At 41.0% G+C, this 24,120-nt stretch overlaps 1 protein-coding gene across 3 annotated transcripts; it reads right to left on the bottom strand.

Moving 5' to 3' along the window:
• Nucleotides 1-322: 322 nt before the first annotated feature.
• tbc1d30 (TBC1 domain family, member 30) lies at nt 323-23,875 on the bottom strand. Of its 3 annotated transcripts, XM_069671499.1 has the most exons (15): nt 23,252-23,875; nt 20,528-20,692; nt 12,056-12,117; nt 11,721-11,786; nt 9,861-9,986; nt 7,986-8,171; nt 7,807-7,876; nt 7,203-7,301; nt 6,806-6,974; nt 6,516-6,621; nt 6,317-6,423; nt 5,917-6,056; nt 4,519-4,755; nt 3,713-3,799; nt 323-2,489 (listed from the first exon to the last, which is right to left on the bottom strand). In XM_069671499.1, exons 1-15 carry the CDS (start codon nt 23,742-23,744, stop codon nt 1,264-1,266), a joined length of 3,339 nt encoding a protein of 1,112 aa, XP_069527600.1. In that variant the 5' UTR covers nt 23,745-23,875; the 3' UTR covers nt 323-1,263. The 3 variants fall into 3 exon arrangements, with proteins under 3 accessions (XP_069527600.1, XP_069527601.1, XP_069527602.1); XM_069671500.1 differs by lacking the exon at nt 3,713-3,799; XM_069671501.1 differs by lacking the exons at nt 3,713-3,799; nt 20,528-20,692; nt 23,252-23,875 and adding an exon at nt 15,235-15,531.
• Between the last annotated feature and the right edge of the window lie 245 nt (nt 23,876-24,120).

The raw sequence follows: 24,120 nt of genomic DNA on the forward strand, positions 1-24,120 counted from the left end.
TTAATGTTTATGTAGTTTAAATGGAAATTTTGCAACACAGAAAATGGTTTTAAATTGTTTTTCTTTATGCAGCCACCAGATAATCTCAAAGTAGGGCCTTCAGCAATCTGTAAATGTTTGAAATAGCCATAAATGTTGTCAAAAGCCTATGTCCTCTATCAAAGTTTGGCTTGTAGCATAACTGTCCTAGAATCCTATTTTTCCTGTATTTACCCAACTGGACTCTATCTGAAGCTACGTAACAACAGCTGCTTTGTGGAAACTTTCCAGTAAGATTCTTTTAATGTGATGGGACTACACTGAACACACTGGGAATCAACACTGAGGTGCTTTGCAGGTTTATTTTGTGTGAACATCTGCCTTCATATTTTGATTTGCCACATTGCATTTTACAGTTTTGAGATCGCAATGGTTAAAACAAAGTAGCTTTCCCATTCACACGTACTTAATTAGTGACAGAGATAATACATTCCTTGTGTTTAAACAGTCAAGTTACAGACACATACAGAGTTATTTCACCATTTGACAGGAAAACTATGTTAAGTGCTTCAGGACATCAGAAAGTTAAAGACTGGGAAGTTTTTTGGGCACATTTATGTTTTTATGATTCTTCATTTACAGCAGTTCATAGGTATATCTTCTTTCTGGGTTTTTACTTTTTTTTAAATACTTGGCATAGGAACAACCGGATGGCTATTGTGTTTTCTCAGAGGAAAATAAAGTAGTTCATCATGTTTCCATATATGGTCCATGAGTCCAAAAGTAAAGTGTTGTCCAGGACTGAGTCTCTTTGTGTTTCAGTCCAGGAAGAATCCTTTCATAGGGTTCAGAACCTACTGAAGAGAAACAGATTTCCAGCACAAATGCAATGTCACTTTTTTAATCATGTTTCTATTAAGGTCAAGAGGGACCTGCATAGGCCACTGTAAAGGGCATGAAACTGTTACAGACCTTAGGTCCTGTGTTACCTTAGCAGAACAGTACCAATGCAGTTAAAATACATGAAGACATTTCCTTTACACTTAATAGTCACCTAGTTACTGAACGTCTGTATGCAAAGGTTTGTGGCGTCGAGGATGACCCTTTCATCAGATGCACCACAATCTCCACATTTCAACATCAATAATAAAGTGATCTGGACTTTCCATTTCATCTACTTCACATAAGATTGTGTGTTTTCTTGATATGCAGTAGGCAACATGGTGTAGTTTGAATTCATATGGTGTGTGTGTTTCTAGCATCAGTTCAGGAGTGCAGAGGTGTTCATCTTCTCCCGGTGGTTCCAGCACCACTACTGCGGTTGAGGTTGCGGCTCAGCTGAGGGAAGTGAACTGTGGGTGTTCTGGATGTAGGACCATAGAGGCCGAGATTCCTCGCTGCAGCCGACTTCCTGGGCTGCTTCACGGAAGGGAACGGAGAAAAGACCTGTTGTTTCGAAGCGATGGTGCCGTTAGATGGAAAAGCTGGGGTCGACGGGGAGGAGGATATGAGAGATCCAGATGATGAGGAGATGGAAGAAAGTGAGGGAGTGGAGGGGGAGGATGTTTTGTAGAAGTTAGAGGATGTGGGAAGAGCGAGGGAGGAGAGATCGTTAGCTGAAGGAGATGATTGTAGGTAGGATGTGGTGCTTGGTGTTGGGGTTGATGGAGGTGTGGGAGAGGAAGAGCAGGACGGATTGAGAGAGGTGGGTGTAGGGTCTGGAGAAGTTGATGGACTCATGGTGGAGGGTGAGGAAGAAGAGATGTTGAAGTTAGGTGGAGGTAAAGCCATGGCGGGAAAGTGTCTGTCGGAGGTGTTTCTTTCTGAACCGGAGGAGTCAGACTCTTTGTGGCGGGTTGAGGACGGTGGAGGAGGGAGAAGCGGGACTTGGGGTTCTGGTTTAGGCTCTGGAAGTGTGGGTCGTGTATCTGTGTTTGATTGGCTGTCTAGATCCAGAGAGTCCAGTTGCACCACAACCTCAGCAACTTCTGCGTCTTTTGTGTCATCTGCAGCCTGGGGAACTTCTTCGCATACTGTATCAGAGGGATCCAGAGATGGAGACAAAGAAGAGTCACTCCCCTCTTTCTGCTCCTCATCTTCTTTCCCATTTTCCTCAATTTTCCTCTCCTCTTCACCCTCCAATCCTGCTGATCCTCTACCTTCCTCATCATCCTCCCTCTCTTCTGAATCTCCAAACCCCAGCTGTGCTCGGGCCCTGGCTATATTCCTCCGATGTACCCGGACATGAGCGCGCCAGGGTGACCCGGCACCTCCTCCACAGCTCCCGGGAGATCCAGTGCTGTTAGAGGGCAGCGAGCCGCAGCGCTGCCTGGCCGGGGAGCCCTGATTCTGGGAGAGGGAAGCAGATTGGGACCCTGGTAGTGGGGATGTGCTAGTGCATGATAGTCTAGAGCTTGCTCCGTGTGGTTTCCGACCCAGAAGGAGGTGGTTGATTACTGTGCTGGATGGGTTGAGTTGGGAGGGCAGGACTCTTGTGGCAGGGCATTTGTCTAAAGGGAAAGATGAGGTAAGAGGACAAACACATTAAAACAGGCTTACAAGAGGGATGTCAGTTTCATATGTTAAGCTATACTTAATCTTTTAATGTTTTAGGTTTGTCCTTTATACAATGGATTTGTATTTTCAATCATGGTGAGATATCAATCAATTTCACTTTAGTCAGATAAGTTTTAAAAGGATTGATTTATGTTTGATCATACAGATGCAACAGCTGAGTCACATTAAAAAATCGATCAGCTGTTCAGAGCTGCTGCCGCCATAAGAGCTGCACCTCCATCAGACACCAGAGGGCGTCCAAAGTTGTGTTTTTTCCTCCTTTAAATGGACTTTTCCATCAAGACTCTCACAGAATTATACGTGTAGTATTTTGGATTACAAGCCAAGTGCATATTAATTTCGCTCATATTGCATAACATGTACAGTAATGTACAGTATTTTGGCTTGTGTGTGGGTAAACCATGTTAATGTAAACACGTCTTTATAAAAGCTGATTACAGAGCTTGTTTCTGTGACTGATGATTAGTGTGGGCAGAGAGGGGTGAATGTATTTAAGCATGTGGACAGATGTTTGAATCTGAAAGGGGGGGAGAAAAAAATCAAATCTCGCTGTAATGCTGTTATACAAGCTTCACAGATCATACGTTAGCATGGGATGAGAGGAAAATAGATGAAAGAAGAGGTTAGTGATAGAAATCCAGAAAGAACCTGCAGCTCACAGCCAAGGAAACATGAATCATCTGCAAAATCAATCATCGTTGGAGACGTCTGTCACTGCTGAAGATGTCCTCAGTTTAACGAGACATCAGCTCTTTGGTTCATTAAATGTACACAGTGTTTTGCCATTATTAGAACTGGAATTATTTATAGTATGACTAAAGACAGTAGCTGACCAATATTAAAAGGTTTTGGTATGTAACAGACTTCCACAGTAGTGACAGGCGTCTCCAAATAAATCCTTAGAATGAAGCTGGTTTACGACAAACCATCACCAGTTTCCCCAGCGGCCGTATGTCCCAAACCAAACATAATGCTTCTTGTTCAAACCACTCAATTAAGTCACATTATGTAAACCCAAACCTGATTTAGTGTTTACAGTCACCACCGTCCTCCTTAAATTTAATGACTTCAATCCAAACATAAAGAATCATTAAAGGCCCTTAAATGCGCCCCAGAACACCCAGTTTCAGACGAGGCCTTGGTTGGGCACCAGTACCGTCAGTGTGTTGGTCGGTACTGTCGCTGTGTTTGTCGGGATGCTCCTTAGGGACCCTGGGACTTGTGGTCACTTCGGTTTCAGGTCCTGTGAGTCACATCATCATCGTCAGCATTTAACTTTGAGCTGAGTGCTTGCGTTTCTGTCACACCACCGAGGCAGCATCACCTCATCTGTGTTTGTTTTTCTGCGGTTGAGCTTCTGGAGGTGTGATCACAGTTTTGCTTGCAGAAGACGGAGATCTGCCTTAACTGGTTTTTGTGTTTTGGTAACGACTTGGATGCAACTGCCATCGTATGTAAACAGTTTGCAAGTGACTCTACTCTGCGTTACCCTTTCTAGAGTATAAAAAATACACTTTTCTATAATAAATGCATGCAATAGCCTCCAAATACAAAGAAGCTGTGATCATTTATCATAGGGACCCGATCTGACAGGCATTTTGAGGGTTGCAAAGTTCGAGGCGAACAGCACTGCTTTTTTTTTTTTCTTCAAGCCTACAATTTAAGAATCGGTTTATAATTCAATGTACTGCTTTCATATTCTGTTAAAAAAATGATGATTCCCTATTTTTAATGTGGATAAACATGTTAAAAATGTGCAATAAAAAAATGGAATCAACAAATCTTGCAGCACCAAGTTGCCTCACTCTGGGAACTACTTTTTTCTTATGACATTGAAGCTATTCCCTGCTGACATTAATGTAAACAAACAATCAACAGAAAAGGCAGTAACAGTATAAAAATAAATAAATGATGACGATGTTAAAGTTTTAAATATGACCTATTGATCACTCGTCTCCCCACCTGTGCGTATGTAGAGTTGCATAGCCTGTTGCTGCTGCCGCCTCTTGATGCGTGCGTATTGCTTCTTCAGGGCGTAGATGTCGGTGCTCATTCTCTCCATCATCATGCTGTTGATCGCTGCCTGATGCTCTGCCCTGGCTCCTCCTCCTCCTCCTCCTCCTCCTCCGCCTCCTGCCCCTCCAGCTCCCACCGCTCCGGGGCTCAGCTCCGCGATGTTCCCCTGCTCCGTTCGCTGGTCTGGAGGACGAGAAGAGGAGGAAACACTGATCAGGTCTTATGTTGTGTTGGTTAGCCAATCATGAAATAAAGTTTTATTCTAATCATTATTATTATAAGATTGACAGGCTGATGATTGAGAGAGTCAGTGATAAGAGTCGAGGGCTGTGGTCCAAAAAGGGGAAGGAAACACTCCAGCAAAATACACAAATCGGGCAAAATCCAGAGGTCCGTTTAAGCTCCTTTTCTTGCTTATTTGCTCCCAGTTTTACGTTTATATCCCTTTAATCAAGTCCAGCCGACCAATCAGGACACAAAACTAAGTGCTGCATAAAAAAAAAAACATCTAGATGCTATCAGAGGACGATGATAACAGAATTTGGGGAGTCTTTGTTGCATTTATCTTATCTTAGAAAGACCAAATATTTCCCAAAATGTACGTGAGTAGAATGTGCAGGCCTCGGTAATGTATTAGGTCTCTGGATGAAACCATCCCAGCAGACTGAGTCAGCCTTTCCTGTGTTTGTTTTCCTTTGATGCTGTTTGAAAAAAGCAGCGTTTGAAGTGAGGTCAGAGTGTGTGTTTGTTGTAACATTTTTGACATTTACTTCACTGAATTTCGGCTTTACTGGGAAAGGTCAGTGTGTTTCATCGGCATAATTTCTACCGCAGCAGCACACAACTGAAAACACACAGAAGAGGCTTCCTGTTTAGTTTGTTTACTGTAATTATAGTGCGGTATCAGAATGATTTATTCATGTTTTTTTGCTACACTTAGCTCTGTGAATGAGCCATACTTCTCTTTATAAACCAGGTCAAGTCTCTTGCACTAGGATCTAATTTTGCGGTTAAATGAAGCCCTCATTTCTCTGAAGTTGTTTTTAAACCTCTCCTGAGAGTAACGACTGCTGCTTCAGATCTTACAGAATGTTTTTAACTAAACCCCTCCGGCTGTTTGATTCTTTTTTTCATCTTTGGAGGAGCCGTTGAAAGAGGAGGAAGCGAGGGATTTGTCTGGAGGAAACAGATCAGAGACGGTTTGTAATTGGAGTCAAATCGAGGTCAGAACATGAGGATTTGGGGCGGCAGTTTGTCTTAGACCACTTGGCTTCTGTCTCTGTGAACGCTTGGCTGTCTGCTGCTTTTGAAAGTCTGTGTAGAGATTTACGCGGCTGCACCGACCTTTGAGATGTTTCTGGTATCTCTGCAGCTCGGGTGCCAGGAGGCCACCCAGGGGACCAAGGCAACCGAGCGCCGTCACCACAGAGTCTTCATCGTCCATGTCGGCATCGTCGTCGCTCTCCCAGCTGCCCAGACCACCACTGAAACAAGATAATAACATCATCAACACAACTGCTTCAATGACAAACAGTATATTCTCACTATTTTACACATTACACTGTTTTGTGCCTCCAGACGGTTTGTGGAGAATAAAAATGCAGGTTAGTTTAGTTTAAAGTGGATTTAAAGTATCTGTTGGCTGGAACTAAAGGCAGTAATTTGGAGGAATCAATGATAGGTACCATGGTGAGAGTTTTCCACAATGCTACTGAAGTTTATTACAAATTACTATCAAACAAACCTTCCATTGGCTTTGACTGAGGTAGGGAACGGCGTGATGTTGTAGGTGTATTTCTCTCTCAGCTCGGCCAGCTGAGGAAAAGGAAATACGGCTATGGAGTAAACCTCCTGAGAGATGGAGAAGAAGCAGGTTAACAGTTTGTATATCCATTTCAAAAGAGGGTTTAAAAAGGTGCGCGGGTCTTTTGTTGATCCCGTACCTGCATGAGCTCAGAGGGATCGATGAGGTTGTGCTCCAGCATCTCCTGAGTCAGACAGCCCATCGTGCTGTAAAACTCGTCTGCTGTCTGACAGTACTCGATCCTCCTGTTCAGACACAGAGCCGAGGTATTAGTATTAATCGTGCATTAGCTTTAATCACTACAATTAAACAGATGTAGTTCAACCATTTCTTATTCAACGGAGTGTCTAATGGTTCTAAGTTTGTTTGAATGAATACAAACGTAAAAATTATCTAAATCCTTATTTCTGTAATTAAAGGTTCACTCACTCTCCGAGTCTCTCCCAGATGGCGAGGGCGACCCGGAACAGCACCTCTGAACCCTCGAAGAACACCGAGTCCCAGATCTTCAGCACGGTGGGCGCCGGCAGGCAGGTGGCGAACATGGTGAGGAACCACTGCATGGTGAACACGTTGGTGAGGGGCGGCTCGTAGCTGCCTGAGAGGAAACATGTCACAGTGAAGCGTTGTGGTTTCTTTGAGATAAGGAACTGTATTTTTTTCTCATAGATTTGTGACTTAAATCTCTTGTAAATTCACAACTTCAATCTCAGAGAATGCCTGAGATTTTTCTCGTAAATATGTACGACTTTAAGCTTTTAATTCTGTTGGCAACGATTAATTATACCCAGTAGTATTTGTGTAGAACAGAAACACAGATTTGTACCTCCAGCCTCTCTGTTGGCAGCTTTCTGGAGGTGATGGAGATGCTGAGACAGTCTGGGCAGCTTTAGACGCAGCAGGTCTCTGAACACCGCCATGTCAACTGAAAGAAGGAGATGATACAGATTAAAACAACACGGTGACAGGAGACTCAACATGAAAAGAACTGGACTATCATCCATCACGTCTCTAGGCCTGGTAGATGTTTCATTACGTCACTTTAATTGATGCTAACACATCCGTTAACCTTTTTATCTCCGGAATAACAAACTTTAACAACAGTTTTAATCACTTCCTACTCTCCCTAAGCAACAGTCTACAAACTCTAGACTAAACCAGCACACAATAGTCACAATCGAGAAGCAGGAAAAAATGTTTTTATAATGGCAAAATAAAACTTTAAAATGTGTCAGTTATCAGAATTGTTGCAGGTAAATTTGCGGTTAATTAAGTAATGTTTTCATCCTTTATCAGAGGAGACTTGAATCCTCCTAAGTATCCGAACAGAGACTGATCCTTCTCTAATGTAACTGCACGATAGAAATTATCATTGAATAAGTATGTGCCATCTTTTCCTTTCCTTAAATTTCCTTTATAATTGTGTTTACCTGACAATGCACGCAGGTTGTTGGCAAAATAACTCTCCGGCAGCACCTTGTCAATCAGATAGATCATCACCTGAATGTAGAAGAGCAGAAAACGTGTGCGGTGACATTTTATCATTATTCAAAGTGCGTACTCAACAGGAAGTAACCCATTCATCGCATCTGTGTGTGTTTGAGTGTACCTTAAGTGCATCGCTCTCATCGCCCTCGGTAACCTCCAGTATGAGTGCAGCCAGCACGTTGAAGCCTTGGCAGTATCCCACGCTTTTATTCCAGCGGGCGTAAGCGAGCAGCACCCTCTTCAGCACCACCCTGTCCTGCTCCCCCTCCTGGCCGCAGTAAGAACTGCAGCCCGTCCTGTGCAGGTCCTGGATACGAGGATTAATTTATTAAAGTAATTGGATAAATTAATTCAAGCGTGCAGCACACACGCAGTGATGAGACAACAAACACGGAGAGGTCGATGGCTGGACTTTAATGTGTTTATGGAAACAGGAGTTACTCTGTTGAATCTCTGAGTCATTGAGGAAAAGAAAAGAGCTGAAGTGTTTCCATGATGCAGTCATCACGCTCTCTGACGCACAGTCATGAACAAACATCCTCTACCAGGACACTGATCTCCACGGTCACACGCCAGCCTATCGACATTATTGGGGTTTTTTTAGCAGAATGTGCTTATTTATAAATCTTACAGAGATGTTGGTTTTTTTCAGCACTTCCTGAAGATAAGATATTTGAACAGGCTGACTGCTTAGTCAAATAAGACGTGTGTAGTTTGCACATATCGGCCCGTGCCAGGACAGTTAGACCAGACATTTGTTTTTAGATAGTCCACGTCCTCCACCTCTGAACTTCTTCTAACATAAAAGGCAGACAAAACGAATCTCAACTCTGGGTTATCTTTTTGCCTTCATAAGTATATACAAGTTTCTCAGACATCATGTTGCTGATGAAGGCTGTGACATTTTTAAAGCTTCTGTCAACCAACCACCTTTTAACTGGTTTCTGATGTTAAATTAAGCTGTAATGTCACCAATTAAATGATTACGTCTTCAATCAACCTTTATTTATACTCAAGAGATCATTGAGGGGCAACCATCATTCACGATGTCCATTACAGAAGCCATTAAAAGAACCACGAGAGAGATGATAAAAGGCCATTAAAATCACTGAACGGGGGATTTAGAAACAAAGATAAGACAATAAAAAGGAGGACTAAAATACAGGTGTGTAAGAAAAACTCTACTAAGTAATAATAAGTTGTGAATTAATCATCGTGCGCTCAGATGTTCTTCCTGTAAAGAAACTGCTGCAGTCAGTGTTTACTTGTTGTTCTCGATGTATTCGTCTTATTGGAAACATGATCGACTTTAACTGACACAAAGTTAGAAAATAACGGACTGGAGTGTCTAACTGCAAAGTTTGTCTTGGACTTAAAGCGGTCAGACACAGTAAACACAGAGCGTAGAGAACTAGGTCGTGCTTGTTTAAGGACGTCAGTGGCTTAAAGTATTGACTTGGTCTCTACACTGTTCACTATGAAATAATATTAACACTAATAAAGATCTGCAGGACGGAAAAAGGGACACAGTTCTGGTGAAAAGTTTGACAGCATTTATGTCTGTGAACCAGTTCCAATTGATCATCTAATTGCTTTTTCTGGGTGTAAACATCAGATACTTTTCATCCTATTGAATCGATAACACACTAAAAATGCTGAATATCAGCCAAACTTTGAGTAACACTTTCAAAAGCACATTAATTCAACCATAGTTACACATGACACACCAATGATACATAATAGTATCATGAATATCATTCTAAATAAGCTACTGAGCGACTAATGCACTGAGTAGTGATACTATGTTTTACCCTGAAAAGCCTCTGTTACACTTTTTGTTTCGGTCTCTTTTTTTTAATTAAATCTGCACGCTGTGAAAAACGCTGAGGCTTCAGCTCTGGGCACCCTGCTGCTGACTCAGGACACACGCTTTAAAAAACACACATACACGTTTATCTCGCCCCCAAACCCCTAGCTAACAATAAAGTGGGATTACCTTGACGATTTGGATGCCGAGGGAGTCGTCGTCTGGGTTGCTGCGCTCGTTAAAGGCAAAACGAAGCGTCTTGTCCCAGTCGATGGAGATACTGTGGAGGTACTGGTCTGCTAGAGTCAGCCAAACCTGCAGACACAACACATACACACTGAATTAAACACATGAATCAAAGGATAATATCAAAGGATGTGCTATATGTAGAGGAGAATTACGGACAGACAAATAAGTTCCCTCTTTTACCATCAAGAACATTCTCCGGTTTCTCGTCTAAAAGGCGTCTCGTTCAGTTATTCAATTAGTTTCCAAGTTAAAGCAAGATCTCATTCCTTCCGACAAGATGAAACTAATCACTTCCCTTTCCGGCTCTCTCCTCGCACAGATTAAGTTATGATGATGTGAGATGAATGGAGCGTTGTAGACAAAGTGCCTCTGCATATTGTTCCATTAGACTGAAACGTCTCTGCAGACTGTAAGACTCTGCGTGCAGGTCAGCTACAATAAAGAAGACGTTTCTTGTGATAGAACAACTGGGTCACCACGTTCATTTACTTATTACCTTCTGGGTTTAACACAGAGATGACAAAGAGAGACACTTAAAGAGACATAATAAAGATGTTGTTCCTTTAAGTGTACAAACACAGAGAGAGCTGGTGTGCTCAACTCAAAAACTCCACATCGTTATTGGTGCCGACTCAAAGATAACACTGTAGACATAAAGATGTCAGCACTTGCAATAAGTATAACACTTTTAATGAAAAAATATATTTATCAACAGCTGATTCAGCCCAAGGCTTTCGTCAGTGTTTCTTTACGTGTGCCATGGAGTTTCTGCAGACATTTACAGAATGTGCAGCAATGACAAAGCTGCAACGAGGCTACAAAATCTCTCTTCCAAAAAATGTAGAATGCACCAATGCATCTGCCGAAAAGTGTACCTAGGCAGATAAACGATCGGTCCATATTACCTTGTTAGCCTATCACAGTTAGATGGGTATGTATAGGTTTTAGAAAACATGCTGTTAGATGTGCACCAATACGATAACTCCAACTTTTAATACACCTTAGGGGATGAATAGATATTTTAGTAAACATTGAAATGGATTCCTCAAATAGTTTGTCATGCAGAGAGCACACCGGCCGCAGCCTCCGGTCACACGCACATATCATGTTTGTCATTCCTCAAACTTGATCTGCCTTCGGTGCCTTCAGTTGGCCTGAGCTACAGGGTCACCTCAACCTGGAGCAATTCATTACCTTGGAAGACTATAAAAGCCAAATTAAGGAGCACTTGATCAGTGAATGCAACTGTCCTCGTGCTGAATGCTACTAAGCTATTGGTAGATGAATTTCTTGCCTGTCTTAGTCTGTTGTCTGTTCTGTGCTTGAAACTTTTATGTCTCTGTTTTTAGTCTGTTTGTTTTTGGGAAACTTTTTATGCTACCGTCTTGTAAAAGAGATCTTGTATCTGAATGGGATAATTTCCTAGTAAAATAAAGGTTAAATAAAAATAAAAATAATGTGAGGAAGGAACATGACACGAGATGCAAACAGTAACTAATCCTCCATCTTTGCTCGCTTCATTTTAACCTTTCTCCCTTTCAAGTTTGCATAAATTGGAAATTATCATCCTTTTATTGATGTCAGCCATGACAAATGGTAAAAAAGTAATTATCATAAATCTGTATAAACTCCCCTTGCATCAGTTGAAGTGCCATTAACCTGGCGTACCTGCATATATTTTGTGCAGGCTAAATGTTTTGTTGGTTATTCTCAAGCTACAGAAAAGTACCTCAAATTACTACCTCGCAAACGTTGGAAATAAAGACAATTGTCAAACAATGCTTAATTTGAGTAACATACCCTCTTCCTCCATTCCTTTGGGATCCCAGTAGGGAGTCTGGCCACAGCTTTCAGGGCGTCGTACCACTGCAGGGAAGATAACACACTGTTTTATTTACACTTCTAATTAACTCCCACTGAGGCCATGGTTGTCTGAGAGTAACTTTGCAATATAATATCAATACTTGCTGTATTAGTACCACATATTATCTGTTTGAAGTAAAGAGAAATTAGTGCTTTGATGCTTCTATCACTCAAACAGCAAAGCAAAACATACAGTACAAACACAACATCACATATAACAGAAGAAACAAAGCAGCAGCAGATAAACATGTTGACTGCATTGTGTGTTTTACCTGCTGGAAGCCATTCTTTCCCAGCGATGGTTCGATGGTAAACTTCAGCCTTGTGTCAACTCCTAAAAACAAACAGAGACACCTGGTTAAACTCGTCCTACACCAGATCTGGGTCACTGTCATCGTACAAGTCCGTAGGGTTATGTTATATGTCAGTGACCATCTTTTACTGCCATTCCTTTTTGTGTTCTTTCACAGGACACGGATGCAGACAGGAAAATTGCCTGATAGCAGCAAAAACAAACATGGAGGTGAGAGAACGTGACACAGTAATTATGAACAGGAGATGGACTCTGATCAGCCGGGACAGACGCTGTTACACGCTTCATTGAACATTTGCAAAGGTCGTGAGTTATAGGAGGAAGATAATTAAATACAGCTTGGTTCATTTTATATGGAGATCTTTTTTATTGCCGACTTTAGTAGACTAAATGTTATAAAGCAAACCAAACCCCATTCAGAAAAACACTATTTTCTTTAGACTTTAGACAAATCTCCTCAATAAAAAGTACATTCTCGTTCCCAGATGTTTCACAGGTGTGTAACTGCTTGCAGACTTTTCCAGAAATCTAAAAGTTGGTGAACAAATGCAGAAAAAAAAGCCACCAAACACCGGAAGCTGCGAGTTTTTTCTTTCACCTGTACACCAAGCCCCTAGGAGAAATGTATATATTAAACCACTTGAGGTAAATAAAGAATATTTATAGAATAAGACTATAATTTGTAGTTTTAATCTTAAAACACCGATTATTTGAATGGAGTTCGGTGACGCTCCTCGGAAGAGTCGCTGTCCATTTCCGCGTGGTGCTGAATCCGCGTTTCAATCTGCGCTTCATTTTAAATCGTTTAAAATCTCTCCGCACGCACACAACAACGTCTTTACAGATATTTAGCTCACTAGACTAAACCCCCCTCGCCCCCCACAGAAGACTAGACGGAAATGAAACTTTGATGTGAAGTTAAGAGGGCAGGTCCTGACATGTTTCGGCACAGTGCCAACAGCTCCAGCAGCGGCCATTGCTCTTCCCCTTCCTCTCTGGAGGATTTCTCGGTCTCTTTAACTGCAGCCGATCGCTTTAAAAGTATGAGCAGTATCGTTTTAATTTCAATAAAAGTCCCTCTAACAGGATAAAATGTGTGTTTAACCTGCATGTTCCGCTTCTGCCGTTTTGTCCTGCGCCATTCTGCACAAACGTCGCTTTATTCCGCGGTTCCCTGTCAGAGCTTTGGGAGAGGATTAACACGGAAAACCCTCCTCCTCCCCTGTCACAGATTACACCAACGCAGCTGACACAAAGCCAGCTGAGGACGCAGACATCAGAGAGAAGGGCAGAGGCTACACTACGTTATAATAAGTGGATTTAATCTGTGTAGAGTTGAAGTTAATTGAAATTAAATCAGAGGCAACTGAGGGAGAGAGGAGGAGGGAGAAAAGACATAAGAAATTGCAGGTAAGCAGGGTCAATTTGATGAAAGGAATGAGTGAAAGGAAAGGAAGAAGAGAAGATGGGCAGGGAGGAATTGAAGAAAAAGGAAGCAGGTAAGGCTGGAAGAAAGGATGGAACAAAGGGAGGAGAGAGAGGAAAGGAAGGGAGGAGGAAAGGGAGGCAAGGAAGAAATAAGCGGAGGAGGGAGGAAAGTATTAAGGAAATAGAGAAGTAAAAATGGAAGGGGACGAAGAAAGAAAGGAGATGGGAAGGAAGCAGGAGAGTAAGAAGGAGAAAAATGAGAGAGGAAAGAAGAAGGATGGGAGGAAAAGAAGATAGGACAGATGGTAATAAGGTCAGAAGAAAGAGGAAGAAGGATGTTCATTCTTGAATGAAGGAAAGGCGCAAAGAAGACAAAACAGCTGACATCTGATTGTGTACAAAGACCTTGGCATTAGCAGATAAACTGATGGATATTATCTGTGCTTCATCCAATAAAAACCACACAAACAAGCACATTAACAATAAAACAGCCCAAAACAAGTGTCCTTGACTTAAACAGCAGAATAAGCAGCTTTAGTTTTAAGGTTCAAAAAGCCTTATATATTTGACTCTTTTTCATCATTTGATCGAGTTTGTTATATTTCTGAATTTGACCAACCATGGGTGCAAAACAAGAAAAGGTAAGGCGAACAAACCAAAGTCAGATAGGTCTCCTAAATCTGAAACGTCCTCGTACTATGAGGCATCTATGTCTTTAAACAACTGCAGAACTGCACAGAGAACTATGAACTCTGCTGGCTTCATGTCCTCTGCATCATGGGTGAAGAAGTAGAAGAAGTGGAGTAATGGATGTTATCTGACCTCTCCTGCTGCACAGTGTGATACATTATTAGATTTATGAACCCTAACCTGCAGCTTACCACCGCCCTGGATGCTCTCATGATTTGATTTCAAACTCACTGAGAAGGATTAATATTGTCTCTATTAAAAATTATACTTCTTATAGGGAAACAGGATCATTGCATTGTAACAGCCAAAAAATGGTAATGGTAATGGTAATATAGACAATGTTCACATGCACTTTTTGAGGGTTTAATTCACAATTGGGTTGTTTGTCTTTGTGTGAATCTGTGAAGGTATTTTCAAATGTGTATGTATATATACTATGTGCATGAATAACTGTATTATATATAATATATTTTTACATATATGTGCACTATATTATTGGTAACCTTGTTTGTTCTCATGACTTTCCTTCTTTTCTTTTTCCTTTAGTAATATTAATGTTGTGTTTATTGCTGTTGTTGTGTTATACTTTATTTTGCACATTACATTATACTATGTAACATTGTAAAGTATGCCTTAAGCAGTCATCAAATGTAAGGAAATGCAGCTAAATCTAAGCACACTTTTGCACTAAAAGATCAAAATTACGCCTGATTAATGACAGTTTGATGCATCCGCCATAATTTTGAAAGTCTTCTACAATAATGTGAACAAACTAGTGCGCATACATGTGAAAAATACTTGCTGCATTACCTGGGACATACTGTAGCCTACATGAGAGCATGCAAGTTTAAGCATTAAACAAAGAAACATTTGAGTACAATGAAGCCATTTATGACAGCAGCTGCAGATTTGAACATGCATCCCTATGCATATATTTTAGTAACGTATATTGACCACGATAATGCACATAAATCTATTAATAAGCAGACGTGATCCGGACATTGAGCTCTGGCGGCTCACCTGGCTCTAAGGTGCAGAGCAGCCGCGGTGCACTCCGGGATATCCCGTTCCGTTTCTTCAGGACGTTGCTGATGATGTTACCGACCCCTCCCGCGCCCTGCTGCCGCTGCTTCACGCCCGTCCTCGGCCTCCTGCCGGCGGAGGTGAGCCGCTCCTGCCTCATCTGGACCCGGAGCGCACAATCACCTCATCGCTTTAAAAACCCTGCTTTCCCGGTGAGGGTGAATTCATGCCCGCCAGAGACGCAGCTGTTCCGCAAAACGCTCCTTCAAGACGAATTAATCGATTCAAGTGATTACCGTGTTTCAAATCACTTCCGGTGATCGCTTACGTTTCACACTAATGTCCGAAGAAACGACAGAGCTTTAACTCATCATTCAGTGGTGCAGCAGCGTCCAGGAAGCCGCGTTCAAGCGACTCAAACATCCACATAAAATTTTGATTTAGAAAACGTCAAAAATAGCCCCTCGCTCTGCGGGTTGTGCTGCTTGTAGTCGGCAGTGCTGCTGCTGCTGCTGATGATGCTGCACACCTCCTCATCCTCCTCCGGTTTGTCGTCACAAGGATGGAGGGATGCGGTAGGATGGAGAGACACGTGGGGAGGAGACAGAGAGGATGAGGTAATGGTTGAGGAGAGAGGAGGAAATGAGAAAGCATGATTAAAGAGTATAGGGGTGGATTTTTGTTTCATTAACGCAGACTGAAAGACGAGTAGAGGAAATAAAAGAAGCAAAGAGACAAGGAAAGATTTTATTCCTGCAGCATCTTATAGTGCATCCAGGTTAAATCTATAATTACTCATCGATTAAGTTTGCACCAATCACAGAGGAGCAGATGTAAAAGGATTGAGGAGCCCTTGCAAAGAGGAAGAACAGAAGAAAGTCCCAAACATGTAGTATGTTCATTGGAGCTGAAATGATTCATTGAAAGCAAGCAGTACCGTCTATGCAACAGATAATGGAGGGGAGGGAAAAGATTTTTGGTGTAGGAAGCAATCTGGTTTCTGTTTCGTCCGCTTGGAGAGCAAAAGAGGCGACAACACCTTGTTCTAAATGCAATCCTGGAGGCCGTGGGTTCATCGATTCATCATGATCTCAATACAGACATCTGGATAGAAGTGGAGACAACAACACGGTCTGATGACGTCTCGCAAGCTGGAAGCTGGACTTTCCCAGATTGGGTCCAAGATTGATTATCTCAAGACTTATCACAAGTTACCAAAAGATGCTAAACTACATCTCAGGATAAGCAGATTTTTTAACCAACATTTAAACAATGATTTACAGAGGCGAAAGACACCTTTCAAAGGAGGTATATGATGAACATGAGGTTGGTCTATTCTCCTTACCATATTAAAAGATGGAGAACCTCAGTAACAAAAAAACCACAACATGCTTCAACTGCAAATATCCAGCAGATAAAAATCTAGGAAACATTGATTCAGCAGAGTCATCTACTTTATAAAATAGGAGAGCAATGAAAGGAATGACGTCTGCGAAATCAATAATGCATGACGCTATGACTCAGACTAACAGGTACAGTGAGAGCTTCCTGAATGGAAAACACATCCACTGGTAATGACACTCTGAATCAATATCAACAAACAGTCTTGATGATGATCACAAAAAGGCCTTATGATAATGTTCCATGACTAAAAGTAATGCATCATAATAAATCAGCCTGTCTCTTAGTGTTTCAGTTGGATGACTGCTGTTAAATATCAAATTACTTTATGCTGCTGGTAAACACACCTTTAAAAAGTTCACTTCAACATTAGTGAAAGTAAAATCACTGATTTGAGTTTTTATTGAACTTTTAAAACTTCTAACAGAAATATTTATTACTATAAAGATGTAACAAGAATTTAAAGAACCTTTCAATCAAAAAGTAAGGGAAGTTATTTTGTACACAACCGTCTCTAAAGTCTATAATGAACTGGAAAAAAAGGGGCGTTCAAGAGCACTATTACAATCTACAGGAGCTGCATCACTTGCTGCATTTAAAGCCATTTTCAAGAACTTGTATGCAATAGGGATGCACAATATTATCGGCACGTTATCGATATCGGCCAATATTGGCTTAAAAAGGAACTATCGGATATCGGCCAACACGCCGATATAATTAACTGATAAAATAATGGGCTGTTGCATACTTGATTAAATGCCTGACCTCGGCGCAATGTCCCCGGCGCGAAGAAGACCTGCGCGGCGCAGTGTGATGACGTCACGTGTGTCTACCTGCAGCATGAGAGAGTTAAGAGCCAAAATGTCCGTGGTGTGGAAGTTTTTCAAAGTGTCCGAAATAGATAACAAAACTGCTATTTGCAATGACTGCTCAGCTTCGGTGATGCGAGGAGGAGCCAAAGCAAAGTCTTTCAACACTACAAACTTGATTAACCATCTCAAGACCCGTCACCCCGACCGTTGTGACAAATGTGATAAGAGTATCACCATTATACTGTACGCTAATTCCAATGCGGGAAAAAAATATCGGTATATCAGATATCGGCAAAAAATCCGATATCGTGCATCCCTAGTATGCAAATATATCTGGCTATAGATGATTCTAATGTTGATGTAATTCTGCTGCTGCTTCTCTTGGACAAGACACTCGAAAAAGATTTATTACCTCAGTGAGACGAGACTCCTGGTCAAACTAAAAATAAAAAAATATATATATAAAAATAGTAATAAAAGTAATTTGTATTAATGTTCACTGCACACACAGCTCTGACACATATTTCCCCAAAAACTGTTATAAATTACAATTATGACAGTCGGACTGTTAATTTCTTTTAGCATATTAAAAACAATTACATCATGCCATGTGACATTTCACATGTCACATGTCATGATGTGAAGATGTTGATATCATTCGACACTAAAGAGCAAATTAGTGTTGATATTGGCAGCTGCTTTTATAACCACAACCAATGACTGAAGATGATCGCTTAAGTTTCACGTGCAGCTGCAGACGGCACGAGTGTCGAGAGAAATATTGGAACAACCTGGACATGACCCCACGTGTAAATATTTCCAGAGTGGAAAACTTCAGTTCTGCTGTGTGCAGACAGAAAAGAACAGTAAATAATCAAAGCTAAATAAGCCCTCACGTACAGTAGACAGTTTTGTTTGACGAGAAAGAGTTCAAAAATAATCAACGGCGAAAACTCAGCGACTCTGAGCGCCTGCACAGTGAAGTCTTTTTGTGCTTTAATGTGAGAATAAAAATGTGACTATGAGGCTAATTATATTCAGAAGCTAGTCACTCTTGAACTGCTAAGGAAGTGAAATAAATAGCCTTACTGGAGTGAAAGGGTCACGTTAGCATCGTGCTAATATCACAACAGCGTCTGTTTTGTCCGCGTTTATTTTAAAACCTGAGCAGCACATGAGCCGTCTTTTTTAAGTAGCATAGCTGATGTATTTTTTCACTAAAAACATTGATAATTTCAGACTAAATCTGATGCCAAAGTAGGCTATTTCAATTACACATGAAGATAAGGATTAGATAATCAATAAATATTCAGCGATAAAGGAGAAATCATGGCACAAGGAACAACATAATCAAAGAAAAAGAAGAGAAATTAATAACAAAGTAAAGATAATAAGATAAAAGTTGAATAATTACAATTTTAAAACAGTAATAAAACTATATGATTGTTTCAAATGAAGCTAAAAACATATTTTTTGTGCCTTCTTATTGGGCTTTAACCTTACCACGTTGTTACAAACTCTTCAGGTATCGGGTGAAACCTGATAGTTGCAGCTGAACCTTGTTCCAGATTAGTATAGTCTTGATATTTTAAATTAATCTATTGATCAGAATGAGGATTAAAACATAATCTCTTCCCTGGAGGAACTCATTCGCTTGTTTCCCAACATTTCTTACGTAACAGAAGAGTCGGAGGAATTTAAATGATGTTTTCAGGATGTTTAGGAAAAGAAGAGCGGAGAGATTCAGGACATGAAAATGAAAACACGACTCCCCCACAGTCATTCGCTTTGGGTTCATGCGACAGTCGTTTATGTAAATATGAGAGCTATTTCCATACTGCGTGTGATATGACGACTGAGGACTGGGTCCTACACAGTGTACAAACATGTAAATCTATAGTAGCTTGCAAACGCATTCACTGTTCTGCAAATAGTGGACGTGTTATTGTGTTTTTGTAGGTTACCTCACAGCACTGGATTAGAAACTGGTGTTTCAGTGGGATCAAAATGGTTTATGAGACTATTTTGCACTTTGAAACAATATGAAACAGGATTGTTGTTGTTTTTTTTACCTATTTGTTCTCTAATAACAAAAACTAGATACAGAAAAGAGAGAAAAACCTTTCACCAAAATAGACTTAAGACTTAAGACTGGCAAAATGTGAAAAAACACTCTGAGATTCTTTATAACTTCCAGAATCAAAAGTTTACAAACCAATAACCCAGCTCAAGAACAATGTTGAAGAGGGTGTGGCAATATGTCAGCTGGCCATTTTCACATATTCTGGGAACGTCCCATAATTTCATTTTATTAGGAAGATGTTATAGCAGCAATCGAATCAATAATCAATTTGCAACCGGATCTCAGTTTCAGTGTTATATATTTAGGAAATATACCAACTGAAATAAATAAACAAGACAGATACATATTACAACTACTATTGGCAAGTAGCAAAAAGGCAATAACCAGGAAATGGCTGAGCAAGGAGTGTCCGACAATTTCAGACTGGATAGGAATAGTTGAAGAAATTCACAACATGGAAAGGTTGACATTTTCCCTGAGATACAATACTGAAAAAGGTGACAATATTGGAAGAAATGGAGGGACTACATAGATGAGAGGTGATTTTACCACTGAATGCATATTCTGTGTGGGGGAAAATGTGTGTCTTTTACTTTATTTTTCTGCACTGGGACAGTGAAACTTTGCTCTGGGTAATGAGCGTTTCTCTCTCTGTATAAATATATATTTATTTCATTTCCATCAGCCTGATTTCTGCCAACCCTTTGCTTTGAATAAAGCCCACCATTGTGTCTTGCTGTAGATGACCCTGTCTAATGTACTTGTTCTGTGTGCATATTTGTATGTTTGTGTTTTGTTTTTCTCTGGAAAAAAATAAATAAATCAATAATAAGAAAGTTAAAAAAAAAAAAAAAAAGACTGGCAAAATGTTTTTATTCTTGTGCTCGTTTGGTTGTGAACTGAGTCCATGAAGATATAGGCTGATAAGCAAGAACACACTTTGGAGTTAAAGCCTTTTAGATTGTAAGAAATCAGAATAAATGTGTATTCTTACGTCGTTTTTGTGACACAGCCTGGAGGCAGGCGGTGATGAAGTCGTAGTTCTTCTGCAGTTTGTGACAGAGTCGGTCTCGTCTCTTCAGCTGGCGCAGCAGCTTGGCCGACTGCAGGCCTGTTCGATACTTGACCTCCTGGATGATTGACTGCAGCTCCTGTGGGGCTGAAAAGACACAAAGACAGAAAGGTCAAAGTTCAATCGGGGTTGTCGTAGAAGTTTTTCTGTTGTTTTTCAAAGGTTTGTCATCGATCCATAAAAAATGTGCAACAGGTGCAATCATTAGGAGATTTATTAACATGATTCCCATATTATCTTGTTCGTTTAAATCAGGTTTATATTTATATGAAGTTAGAAATACAAATATCCTAATGTCTTCCTGCTCACAGCACAGAGATGCTTTCATTTAGTATTCTATATAAATCTACGTGATACAGTTTGAAAAGCACGTGAGGTGTGCACTTCACTGTTGCATCAGAATATCACCGCCATTTGTCTGTTTTCCAAGCTGCAGGCAGAGAGCAAATGAAAACCAGAGCACCGCCCGACATAAACACACACATCCTCCTCACATTTATAGAGAATAAACGTGTTAGGCTGAAGAAAATCTTATTTTAAATTCAAGGTAACACAAATCTGAGATTGCATCATCATCATTACAGCTCGGTGACGGAGTTCATTGTTGTTTTTGTTCTTTTTTCGTCTTGTATCAACTGAAGAGAGAAAATACTTTTATATTCTGTTCAGCTTCAAAATAGAGAGCAGCTTTTCCTTATTTCTAGAGATAGACCGATATGGTTTTTTTCAGGGCCAATACCGACACCGATTATTAGTAGTCAAGGAGGCCGATAACCGATATTTGGAGCCGATATTCATTTGCAGTAAAAGTGAAAAAATTGGCGTCAAAACTTTGAATAATACAAACTCCAACACTTAACTTTGTTTGAATGCCTTTAAGCATATGTTTATTAAACAAACAAACAAAAAGCGCAGGGAGTTCCCAGGGTCAGCAGCATCTCTTATAAAGTTAACTGCAAATTTTAATAAATAAATAAATAACTTCCTGAAGTTTTATAAAGCAAATAAAACAAAGTTAAATACAATTTGCAAAGAAATGAACTCTTATCGGCCGTCGGATTAAAAAAAAAAAAAAAAGGCCGATGCCGATATGCGTCAAAATGCAGAATATCAGCCTATCACTACTTATTTCATACACCAAACAGCAAAGTCACAGAATTAATAAACAAACGAATCAATCGAGGCAGCGGTAGACCAGAATCTTCATGTGTTCTGCAAGGTAAAATTACTGTTTTCTCAATGGGGTCTGGTGGTGGTTTGTAAAGAGCGTTTTAATGGCTTCTGTGCAGGGATCCTTACTGTCATGTTATCAGATTATTTTTATAGCAATATAAGCCTGTCAGTAGCGAAAACGAGCACTTCTAGTGGCCGTGCTTTAAAAAGGTGCATTAACATCACAGCCATTAAAGACTCTTTCGTGGCTGCAGGCTGAAGTAATCTACCTGAAAAATTCCAAAAGCTATAACTTAGACCTTAAATATGTAAAAGTAAAGAAAGGGTCTAGCTTTAAAGATTCCCCTTTAAACAAATAGGCCTCAACGCCACCAGTAGCCTGTTGAGTAATCCTTTACTAAAAGCATTAGAGGTATTCACATTTTATCTGTTCTTAGGGAATTATCACAGTGTTTCCTCTTCCTGATCGCCGCTCTCTGCATTGTTTAACTAGACGGAGCCTCACGTGTGCAAAAGGGCAAACAGTGAACTCGGACCTGGCTCTGTTGACTGAAGGATTCCACTGAAACAGAGGAAACAATGGCGGCGTGGCACTCACAGTAACATGCCTTTAGAGACTCTGAGGTAACGTTGCAGCACACAGTGAGGAGCAGTAAATAAGCTGTCAACGCTCTTATCAGGGTCTGTTTGTATATGAACATTTGCATACTTGCGTACCGTACAGATAGTTTAGCTCCTCCTGATATTTGTTTATAGTGAACCCATGCAGACATTTCTCCCCTACCATTTTCTGTCTGTCTTCAAGCTGGAAGGTAAATAAGAAACACTGTGCATGTATGCACAATGATAATTATTTACCAAAGCTATAACTATCCCGAAGCTGGAGGGCCACTGGCTCAATTTTTTGTGACATAGCATTCTCTGATGCATAATATTTCATTATCATCTCAAGATTTTAAAATTGGAAAAGGGAGCGAACTCCTATCGCCACAGGGGGGTCTTGTTTACCCATAATGCATCTCTTATGGAGGGTAAACTAATCAGGAAAAGCCACTGAGGTAAATGCTTGGCATCTTGCTCTGCCTGATAGGTGGCTTCTGGACATCTTCTGCATCATTGAAGTAAATAAACACACATTACTTTGAATCAAACGTAAAGAACACCCGTGGTAAACACGTGTCATTGTTATACTAACAGAACAAAAATCTATGTGCTGGGGGATTGTTTGTTTTATCAATAATTGCATATAAATAGCTGTAATGTTAATAACTTTTTTGTATATTCTACTCTATCATCATTTTTGACATATTCCTGATAAAGGAACTCTTATATTTAAAGATTTATTGTCACTTTTAAACATATTGACAGTCAGAAAGAATTGGGTTAGGTTTTAAAACTAATGCCTCATGCATACGAGCGATAGAAAACTCTTGGGCATTGTCTGCAGTCTGGCATGTCTGGCATTGCCCTCACCTTTCTGAGCCAGGTAGTTCATCTGATGCCTCCTGGTGTGCTTCTGCTGGAGCTCCAGGAGGAAGCTGGACCCGGAGTTACTGCGGCCCAGGAAGGCGTCAGATCCGGACGCCTCGGTGGAGCTGTCCCAGCTGTCCACATTCCTCCTGCCGCCTCCACTGTACGTCTCATAAAGCTCCACCAACAGACAGTCCACTATGGAAGCCCTCGGACCTTTCCCTTCTCCTCCATGGGATTCAGAGTCACTGCTGTTTGCGGCTGTGCTGGTCCTTTGGGTGGCAGTAACGGTGCCAGGCTGCCGCTGTGCCAGAGGTGATGATGTGTCATTAGGGGACTCGGGGCGGATCGTCCACTGATGAAAGCCGGAGAAATCATCCTGAATGGAGGCGGTGGAATTAACAAAAACGCCGCTCTCTTCCTCGGAACATACGCCACCGTCGCATATGTCAACTTCCAAAAGTTCATCCCCGTTTAAATTCACCTCTGACGCCATTTTTCTAATTAGCTACGAACTTACTGTAACTGTTTTCTATCTTTGACTAGTCATATTTCAAGAGAACATAACTAAACTTTTAAAGTTTTCTTTGAGCGTCTCGAGGAGGATAGAGTTCCTGGAGCACTCCATTCCTCTCCTCGGGAAGGTGGAGACCTGTCTGACAGCTTTTTGTTTCCTTCCTGAAAGTTCCGGATTCGATTATCCTGCCCCCCCTCCTCCAGGACTGAACAATGGGCCGGCCCACTCTGCTGAACTTTCAAACGGCTGCTAAAAAACTTTCCTCAGGTCGCGCGACAGGTGCAGCAGCCGTCCCGGAGGTGGTTGATTAGCCAATCACGGGGGAGCCCAAAGTATTTCGACCAATCAGCTTCCT

The sequence above is a fragment of the Semicossyphus pulcher genome, unplaced genomic scaffold (genome assembly GCF_022749685.1).
Source record: "Semicossyphus pulcher isolate SPU_LCO1_2020_fin unplaced genomic scaffold, fSemPul1.0.p SCAF_20, whole genome shotgun sequence".
Lineage (NCBI taxonomy): Eukaryota > Metazoa > Chordata > Actinopteri > Labriformes > Labridae > Semicossyphus > Semicossyphus pulcher.